General features: G+C 40.3%; 1 protein-coding gene across 1 annotated transcript; it reads right to left on the bottom strand.

Moving 5' to 3' along the window:
* Positions 1-690: 690 nt before the first annotated feature.
* On the bottom strand, positions 691-9,779 carry pnp4a (purine nucleoside phosphorylase 4a; the record flags this gene model as incomplete). The annotated part of the gene is made up of 6 exons (XM_080845771.1): positions 691-908; positions 1,123-1,313; positions 1,918-2,093; positions 2,646-2,749; positions 8,681-8,844; positions 9,757-9,779. The coding sequence occupies 6 exons, from the start codon at positions 9,777-9,779 to the stop codon at positions 691-693; spliced, it is 876 nt and encodes a 291-aa protein (XP_080701897.1).
* Between the last annotated feature and the right edge of the window lie 914 nt (positions 9,780-10,693).

Genomic DNA, 10,693 nt, shown 5'->3' with positions numbered 1-10,693 from the left:
TGTTTATGAAGATTTTCTGTGGTGGTTAACGAGTCATTATTTCATATAAAATAAGGTCTGAGAACAATTGTATGATATGTTTGATATGTACAAGTACTTACAGGTAGAATTCAGATTGCACCAAAAATGTTGCATAAAGCACCATATACATCCAAGGGATAATCTTATATATACAGGCACAGACAATATAGTTTATATTGGTTTTTAGATTTAAGACCCATAGATGTATTAACATAGTAGCCATCAAACACAGAAGAATCTAAGACAACTGTTATAGGTTATATAGTATGCATACTTTCTCTTATAAACGTTGTTCCACTGTTGCACACTTTCACATTGCTGAGGAAGACTGTGTGAAATGTAAAGAGGAATTGTAATTCTTTCAATCACAAGAAAACATTACTATTCAAACTTATGACAGCACAAGAAAACATGTCAAAGATTGTGTTATTGTAATGGACTCTTCTACTGTTACATTTTCACACTTAACAGTGTACTTTAGTTTTCTGACTGAATTTCTGACCACATCTAATAGCTGCAAATATTCTGGTATTAAGTGTTTCGGTTTCATGTGAAAGGAGCAGGCCAGGCAGTGTACTGTCATTGCAGTCTGTTTCCTTGCTGTTGTTGTTGTTGTTGTTGTTGTTGTTGTTGATGATGATGATGATGATGATGATGATGATTCTGTCATCACGCAGTGTTGTTGTTGATGTCCATGCGGCTCACCAACTCTGTGACCAGTGTCTGCAGGGTCTCCGAGCGCATCTTACCGACCTGCAGGACACTCTCATGGTTAACGGACTCGGTGTCTTCGTAGCTCTTCACCACTTTGTTGGTGATGAGGGATAGGCCGAACACCTTCATGCCGCAGTGGCCTGCCACCACCACCTCTGGAGCCGTGCTCATGCCTATAAGACACAGGACAGACAGACGCAGAGTTCACTAGGAGTTAGCAGGAGCAGGGTTAATGTCCACTATCTGTAGCCTAATAAGCACTCAGTTCAGTCATGTAGCTGGGGTTAGATCTGTCCACAGTTTATGAGAAAAAAACTTTCATTTACTCATTTACTATGAGAACATCCGACACGGATTTGTAAGAACTGCACACTGAGGGGTCCTTACCGACTGCATCCACACCAAGTTTGTGTAAAAGGCCAGCCTCAGCGATGCTCTCGAAGTTTGGGCCTCCCACCATACAGTATACGCCCTCCTGCACAAACTGTGAGAAGCCCATGGTCTTGCAGATGTCAAAAGCCATTTGCCGCAGATGCTTGTCATAAATCCCTGACATAGGGGGGAACCGAGGTCCGAACCTGAAGGTAAAGAGAGAGTTATAATGATTGCTGATTAAATTAACTACTTTTTATAGCCTAGCTGGTAACACTTAATTTATCCATGGCTTGATTGGTAGCAGCTCTGTATACAAAATATTCTGCTGAATGTGACACTGACACTGTTTTAATTAGCCTATTCACTACTGATGCCACATCCACAAGGTCCCACTCAGAAGCATGGAATATGGAGGGAGAATTCAGTGCAACTGAACCAAATCAGGTTCTAACAGAGCTGCTCTGTGGATTGTCAGGTGCTGTGTGGATTTGTATAAAAGTAGGCTACATTATGACACAGTCACAAGAGATCCCTAGCTTTGCTGCCACTGAGGTAATGACATTTGACATGACATGCGAAACAACCATGTCTGCAGGCAGCTGTTTCATAGTGTCGGCAATGACTGACACCGTAGACAGCCAGTGGGAGTGTAGCAGATCTAGGGTTAGATTCCTACAGTTTTGTCAGCTCAGTGAGCAATGTCTACCAGATGTCACTGTGGAGGCTGTGGGGTCTGCAGGCACTTCAGTCATGATCAGACATGGCGTTTGTCACACCCATCTCACATAGTGGAATACTGAAACTCACTTCTCCTCGTTGGGTCCGTTGAGAGGGTTTAATCCAGCCAAGCCCGGGAAATTGATGTGGTCCTTGATGATCATGATGTCACCACAGTGGTAGGTGTCATTCAGTGAGCCAGCCGCATTTGTGACAATCACGGTCTCCACGCCCAGGAGCTTGAAAACCCTTATAGGAAAGGTCGTCTGTCATGAGAGAAAGATGGATAGAGAAAGAGAGATAGAGATTGAGAACGAAAGTCAGAAATGAATTAGGGGTAGAATGAAACAGCAAAAAATGGCATGTACGGTATGTGCATGTGTAATGGTAACGTGTGGTTGCTTGCTTTAAATCAGAAATGATCCTGGTGCATCCGGCCTCCCTAAGCTGACTACTGTACGAGAGGCTGCCTTAATGTCAACCTGCCTTGCGTAACATAATTCTCGCGGACACAATGGTAGCATTGAGGAGTGCTGCGCTGCTGCTCAGCATGTGATGGTTGGCAGCACGTAGGCATGTGATCTGGCAGTGGTGGGTCCCCAGGATCTGGGCACTCACATGGGTACATGGTAACCAACTAATGTGGGCAAATCGTGTGCACCACTTAATGCGCTATTTCCCAATGAAACTGAATGAATGGGAATGTGGTGTGAGGATGCAATAGCAACACAAACCTTGAGAGGATTATTTATTTGTGGATGAGGAAATGTAGTGCAGCGTGAGAAAGGAGAGGTGTTTCAGGGTTCTTTTCTACTGACCTTGCACAGTGAGTGTCCCTCATACATGTGGAATCGGCCCTGCATACACACACACGTCTTCCCTTTGAGGTCCCCGAACACCAGCCTGCCAGCATGTCCCTGCACTGAGGAGGGGATGGCATACACATCAATGAGATGCTCATGCACAGACACAGACACACACACACACACACTAAACACACACAGACACACACACATGCACACACACACACACACACACAGACACACACAAACACAGACACACACACACACACACACACACACACACACACACACACGCACGCACACACACATACATACACACACACACACACACACACAATCTCAGAGCATTTCGTGTGACTATCCAATTGAGCTTCTACTCTTACTCCTAATCTTTAGTCTACTACTTCAATTCTAACAACATCAATAATATAAGGCAAGGTATGCAGTTCATTTTTTATTTTTGTTTTAAGCAGTGGTGCTCCGTCAGGGCCAGCAAGGCCTTCTCTGCTGGCCTAAAACTCATCAGAAAAGAAATGTAATAAAATACATTTAATTTAATATTTTCTTTTCATAAATATGTATTAAATTATTCCCCTTAGTACATTTTCTTCATTTAATAGCTTCCAGCGTTGTTTATTTATGTTAGAGCTTTCATCCAATCATATTTCAGCTATCATGTATTGCGAGGCTCCGAGAAATCTTTCCCGAGGCCTTCAGAATTAACAGTGAGGGTGCCTGTACATCTGATTGGTTATCACAACTGGCTGTTTCGAGTTGGCGACATTGGGGCCAGCTAACACATAGAACATAGACATATATATGTCTATATATGTCTATGAGCTAGCAGGCATCACGTTGAACGTGACACTTACACGTACTTTGATTGGATACGCTCTAGTGCGGCAGACTGACGGTGCAAACCCATGCCACCGTTGTGAGCGACGCGATCTCTAAACCCAATGCATTTCAACGGGAGCCAATCCATTGTGACGTAAATGAGCGATCTGAGCGACGCGTCCGTTGAAAATTCGAACATGTTGAAACTTATGCAAATGAGGAGCGATATTTCCCGGCAGCAGCCAATGAGATTGTTTGGTGTCGTCTTTGACGGTTTGAAAATTGTAGGACTGTATGCTATTTCCACACGCTACACCACGCCCACTCAAAGCGATGGAATTTGATCGCGTCGCTGTCATGGGTTTGCACCGTGAGGCAGTGCCTCAGGAAGTGCTCATTTTAGTTGGCGAATGGTGGTGGTGAATTAGCGAAAACGTAAATTTCAGTTTATTTTCAACCCACAATGGCTGAAAGAGGAGGAGATATCGATCTGGTCGCTAATATAATAAAAACGCCATTTTCAAGATGGACCTTTCAAGAAAAAACTGGATATCGTGAGGATCGGGTCAGTTTAATGTAACTGCTTTGAAGGTGGGACAGTGCGATGTTTAGTGGACAAATTTGTTAAAGCTCTCATAGGCTACTTTCGGTGGTCTTAATAAAACTTTGCAGACTAATCCCTGAAAATCGCCTTTTATTTTTAAGTTGTGACAGTATCCAAGCGATCATATAAATGACAGTTTACTACTCTTGATTGTTAATACGAGTGTATTGATTTTAAATACTCCGAAAATATATATATAAGTCTGTTGTACTCGACTATGTTAAGGTGATGCAATGCTCACTTATACTGCCTTTCTGTATAAATATATGGCTCGAGAGCCATGGCGTCATAATGATGGTATTAAGAGGTGGATTCACTCAGTTTAACTGTCGTGTAGGACATCGCTGAAGGCCTAGTCGTGCACGGACCGCCACTGGTTTTAAGGTTAGGTTCAATGGAATGCTGAAATAGTATCTGTGTGCAGCACTCTTCTCAATCAGTTGATCAAAGATTTTCATGAAGGCGGTAAGGCCTAGGAAAAAAAATGTTGTGTTTCCTGTTTCAGCCCTGAAAAAATTAGGGTATGTAGGTAGGGATTATCTTTTTTTTTTTAAATATATATTTTTTAAACTCTTAAATATATAAATAAGATAAATATATATATATATATATATATATATATTTTTTAACCCTTTTTTTTAACAATTGTGACTGACCAAGCCCCTGGTAACCGTCTATCCGTGGGTATGGCCACAAGCTCAGAGTCAGAGTAAAGTTTTCCAGTTTTTTTTTTGGTTTATTATTTTTCAAAAGTTCAAGTATCCAAAAGTAATTTCACAAACTCATTAATTCCATTCCATCAGACATTCACAAATCTCACAAAGAACATTCTATTTAAACGTAATGTGCTATAGGCTACCTTTATATCCAGCAGCTGATTATGGCAGATTTCACTAGCTTGGGTCGGACAGTCGCTCCAAGTCTGTTTACTAAACGTTATCACCGTATGTCTGCACGCTCGCGAGGCTCACTAACTTACGACCAAGCAGAGCTGTGCGCTTGCGACCATAGACTCAGACAGGCGGGATTGTTAGGTGTGAATTTGACTATCTAAAAAAAAAAAAATGCCAATAGGGCTAGTTACGCCACTGTCCACAATGAAGTGCACCTGTTGACATTACAAATGACGGAATAAAATGTTATGAACGTCTCAGTCTTCACATATGACGGAAAAAAAACAGCCTGTGTCACTGTGATCTCTCGTCATTTCTGCCGTTCTCATTCTATGCTTGTCAATCTGTTTTGCTATCCTTGTTAATTTATTTTATCCGTAAAGGTGTTGATGTTGTTCAATTTCATAGGCTATGTTAATTTAAAGTTGCCAAATTTCAAGTCATCCATTCTTCAACACTAGCTGCGACCTTATCTTCAAACCGAAAGTAACGTGTACACATCGGGGCAGAACTCCACTTGCGCGATACAGAGAGCAGAGGACACGCGCGATCATCTAGAGACAAAATTACATGCCGTCGTGTAAATAAGATAAATAACACAAGGCTTTTTATTAAAGGCACCCAGTGCAACTTTATGTAAACATTCAATGAAAAATAAACATTCAATTTCTACTATTTTTTAGACGTAGTAAGTTTCAATAACGCCATACCATTACATATCGACATTCAAGGAGCAAAGATGAGACGTCGTTGTGTGGTGAGAACTGATAGAAAATCGTAAACAACAACAATCGCCGGTGGGGAGAAGCCATTTTTCCATTGACTGGAAGCCTGCTTTATTTATTGCAGGTTAAAAAAAAAACTAGAAAATGCATTTCCTGAAGGAAATACCAGTGCATGAAATGCAAAGGTTAAGAAAGGAAGAAGAAAAGAAAGAAGAGTGAAAGAAGGAAAGAAGAAAGGAAAGAAGAGTGTAAGAAGGAAAGAAGAGTGAAGAAAGGAAAGAAAAGTGGAAGAAGGAAAGAAGAGTGGATGAAGGAAAAAAGAAAGGCAAGAAGAGTGGAAGAAGGAAAGACAAAAGGAAAGAAGAGTGAAGAAAGGAGAGAAGAGTGGAAGAGGGAAAGAAGAAAGGAAAGAAGAGTGAAAGAAGGAAAGAAGAAAAGAAAGAAGAGTGAAGAAAGGAAAGAAGAGTGGAAGAAGGAAAGAAGAAAAGAAAGAAGAGTGAAATAATGAAAGAAGAAAGGAAAGAAGAGTGAAGGAAGGAAAGAAGAGTGGAAGAAGGAAAGAAGGAAAGAAAGAAGAGTGAAAGAAGGAAAGAAGAAAGGAAAGAAGAGTGTAAGAAGGAAAGAAGAGTGAAGAAAGGAAAGAAAAGTGGAAGAAGGAAAGACGAGTGGATGAAGGAAAAAAGAAAGGCAAGAAGAGTGGAAGAAGGAAAGAAAAATGGAAGAAGAAAATAAGAAAGGAAAGAAGAGTGGAAGAAGGAAAGAAGAGTGAACAAGAGTGGCTCTGGATGAAGAGATAAAGAGAGAGTGAAAATATTGAAAAAAGGAGATAAAAATGGAGTGAAGAAGAGAGATTGAGTGTGAGAGAAAGTTGACAGAGAGAAAGATGGAGAGAAAAAAAATAGAGAATGGATGGTGTCTTAATGTTCCTAGTTACAGTTAAATTGAGAGGGACAGAGAGAGAAGAGGTTCTTTGGATTTGGCACAGGTGTCAGTGAAGCATACTAAGGCAGAAGGCAGTAACTTCTATGTTAAAGCTCGGTGGTATGATAACAATGGAATAATGACCCTATTAATTAATCAGTAGTAATACTATTTCATTTATCACAATTACCAATACAATGATTATCACACACACACACACACACACACACACACACACACACACACACCATTGAATTATCACATTAAGCACATAAAACAATGAACTTGAATTGTCACATGAAACACATAAAACATCTATGTCAGTCCATTGGGGTGTGTGTGTGTGTGTGTGTGTGTGTGTGTGTGTGTGTGTGTGTGTGTGTGAGAGAGAGAGAGAGAGAGAGAGAGAGAGAGAGAGAGAGAACGATAGAGAATGAGGCCCATTTTCCCCCTCAACATGCCCCTGCTCGCCAAGCGAAGTTACCCAATTTAGATGCACCTTTTTCGGACTAGCCACAGGCACTGGGTGGGGGAATAGCCCGATAGCTTAGCATATCTGCCATGCAATTCTAATGGTAATGCTACCTAGCTTGGTATGCTAACTGTCGGTAGCCTATACATCGTGAAATCAACCAAAATACTGATGTCACTGGCTTTAATTTGATAATGGCATGTTAGTAGTACATTTAATATCAGTACATTTGTTTAATTACTGCTGATATTTTACAAATACGTCAAAAACTCATTTTTGACCAAACTTGAAGTTACGGTCTTTTGCCTTAGCACGGCAGAGTAAAGCACAGGTGCAAGCCAGTTTAAAGACCCTATTATGATGTCATAATGGCCCAATGTAAGTCAATGGGAGAAATTTATATTCGTTTTTCTTTAATATCTTAAAAAGTATAAAGTTTAGAAAAGTGAAAAATACATAGCATAAGTGTCGTTTACAAGACCTACGCGACAAAGTTTGAATGAAGTTTCTATGTTAAGTGGTTCGGGCTGAATTAATCGCAGAAAAAGGTAACAAGAAGAAGAAGAAGAAGAAGAAGAAGAAGAAGAAGAAGCCTAGGAATAACAATACAGGGCATTTCATGCACTGTAATAAAGAAAATGGCGGCGATTGTTGTTGTTATCGATTTTCTATCAGTTCTCACCACACAACGACGTTTCATCTTTGCTGCTTGAATGTCGGTATGTAATGGTATGGAGTTATTGAAACTTACTACGTGTAAAAAAGACTAGAAATTGAAAGTTTATTTTTAAGCCTCGAAAGTTGCACTGGGTGCCTTTAAGTTTAATAAAAGAACACATTTAGTTTAATATAGACCTGTTCCATAGGAAAGGTAACCTTAAATGACTTCCGCTGTGATCTGGTGCTTTATAGAAAATAAAATTGAGCAAAATTTACTTGACCTTCCAGGGGGGGGCGGGGGGTGCCGTTGGGGGTGCGGGGCTAATATAATGGTAGGGGAAACACTGGTTCAGAGATATTTTCTGACTATGGTCTTCCGAAGTCCGTAAGAAAACAGTTCAGAATGAAAATTATTATTATTTTTTTTTTTTTTTTTTGGGAGATCGATAGGGAAACGCGGCCCACCCTAAAAAAAGTCTAGGGTCGGCAGTTTTTTTTAGGGTCGGTCGGGAAACAGGAAACACAAAAAAAAAATTCCTAGGCCTAACTAAGATCTCAAGTTCTTCTAATTGAAGCATTTTACTCAATCACAGCTTAGTGTCTTTGAAGACTTAACGTAATGACACTGAGCACCTGATAAGTCAGTATCACAAACCAACATTTGTTTGAGAGAGACCACATAACTGGAATGCAGACGTTTAGGCTCAGCAATAATCAGCTTCCCAAAGGAAGGCCCTTTTTCTGGAAGCAAGCAATTTTTTCCCAGTCTGTAGAGTATGCCTGTCTCCTGATATCCTTCCCTGTCCCTAAATCGTATAGTCTCTTTAACAGTTTACATGAGCTCCACTATATATTTTTTAACCACATAGTCTATATCTGGCTCTTGCCTCTGTCTGTCTGTCTTACTGGCTGTCTGTTTGGAAGTGCCTCAGTCTCACCTGTACTCTGTGGGAAGCCGGGGATGTCTGCGTACTTGAAGGAGTCCTGGCACTTGAGCGCATCTGCAAGCAAGCCCAGCCCCGAGCCACAGATGATGGCCACTTTGGGGCGGTGCTGCGTCTGGGAGAGCAGCCAGTCGGCTGTCTGCTGGTAGTCTTCATAACTGAGGTGAGAGACAGGTGGAAGGAAGAGCGAGAAAGAGAGAGAGAATGTTTAAACAGAGAGCAAGAGAGACAGTGAGAGAAAGAAAAAGGTTTGCAGAATAAAACAGTGTCAGACAAGTGTATACACACAATAGGATACCAAGAGAACTAGTGTGACCAATTGCAGAAGGTCTGGCTCACAGATTTAGTGTCAGTGATCTTAATAAAAACACAGTGTCTGGCACAGAGAATCAGCAGCAATTCAGGCGGGAGACTGTTCCACTGGAGTGAATACCAGCATTTACAGAGCAGGCATGCCCCTAGAGAATGCGGTATGCCTGCAGGGGTAATAGGCACTGTGTGCTGAATAATGCTCCACAGTGGTCAATTTAGGCCACTACGTCAGAGATTGTTTCAAAGTATCCGTGTAATGTCAGGGAGATGCATTGTTTGAATCACTCTGTGAGTACCCTACAGAGACCCACAAGTTCTGGCAGGATGCGATGCATGTGGAAAGAAATCCAGTTTACATGGATGATCATTCTGCAGTATTGTTAGGATGTAAATAGGTGATAAAGAACATTTAAAGCCTTTTTGTGCATGGGAGGATTCCAATGTACAATAATGTTTTAGTCTTTCATAAGCACACAAACAAGACTTTCACTGACAGATTTGCTTGGCAGTACTCAGAAACTAAGTAATTAGGATTACAGATTACAATGTTCTCTTTGCCCAAGACATTGCTAAAGCTACTTATCCTCAACACAGAATCCCTCATCACAATGCACATTTTTACACAGTCATTTTTCTTAACACTGACAACACAGAAGGCACCGGAAAAAAACAAGCATGATTTACTGAACTGCTTTTGTGAATAAGGGAGAGACTATGTGCAAATCACATGTCCCCCTCTGGCATGATGTCAGACTTACCAAATCTGGTCTTTACTATGCATGTTTCACTTCTGAAGGTTCCTGGTCCGGACCAAAAGTTGTTTAGCCAAAGGTTGTGGATGCTGAGGGACCCAAACTTGTGGATGCAGGAGAAAAATCACTTGAGCAGGTTATTGTGAATGAGCACTTACTCGCCAGTTTAGATATATATGCAGTGGGCTGGACCAAAGCGCCAAACAAGGCTGCTGAGTGGTCAGTACTGCCTGTTGTATCCATCCACAACCAATGGCATGCTTCTGTATAAAAAGGTGTGTCAGAAGTTTAAACAGCTGATTGGATTTGAGGTCCAATTTGGTACATTATGAGTGAAAGTGAAACATTTCTGGAAATCTAAAGCATTTCGAACGTAACTAATGGGTTTAAGCTAAAAATCAATTTCATTCCGCAAACTTTTAAACCAATTTCAGAGCAAATCTAAAATCAAGTTTAGTTTATTTAACTGTAATTTGAATTATATATAAATGTATATATATATATATATATATATATAAAAAAGTATTTTTTCAAGACTTATAATCTTAAGGTCTTTATGGGTTCAAATTGCACTGCTTAATCCAATAATAATACATATACAGTACTGTGTATAAATATGAAACACATGCATTTTTGGCCTATAGTTGATTCCACTTATAGTTGATTCCACTGTTTGCTTTGTAAATGCTTTGTAGGTTAGTAGCTTTAGGCCCCATTTTAAGCCTTGTAGTTGAGTGATGATTCTTAGTCTTAATATCAATATTAATTGATCACAATGACAAATGACTTGTATCCAGATGAAGAAATGACAGCAAGTATACAACATCACATGCATACATATCACATGGCTATACAACAAACATTTTTATCAAACATAGATTTAGTAAACATTACAGTAATATTTATGATACGATAGTTATTGTGCCACTATAAATAATTAGAG

Source organism: Sprattus sprattus, assembly GCF_963457725.1.
Source record: "Sprattus sprattus genome assembly, chromosome: 10".
NCBI classification, from domain to species: Eukaryota; Metazoa; Chordata; class Actinopteri; order Clupeiformes; family Clupeidae; genus Sprattus; species Sprattus sprattus.
This window is presented reverse-complemented; position numbering and strand designations above follow the sequence as displayed.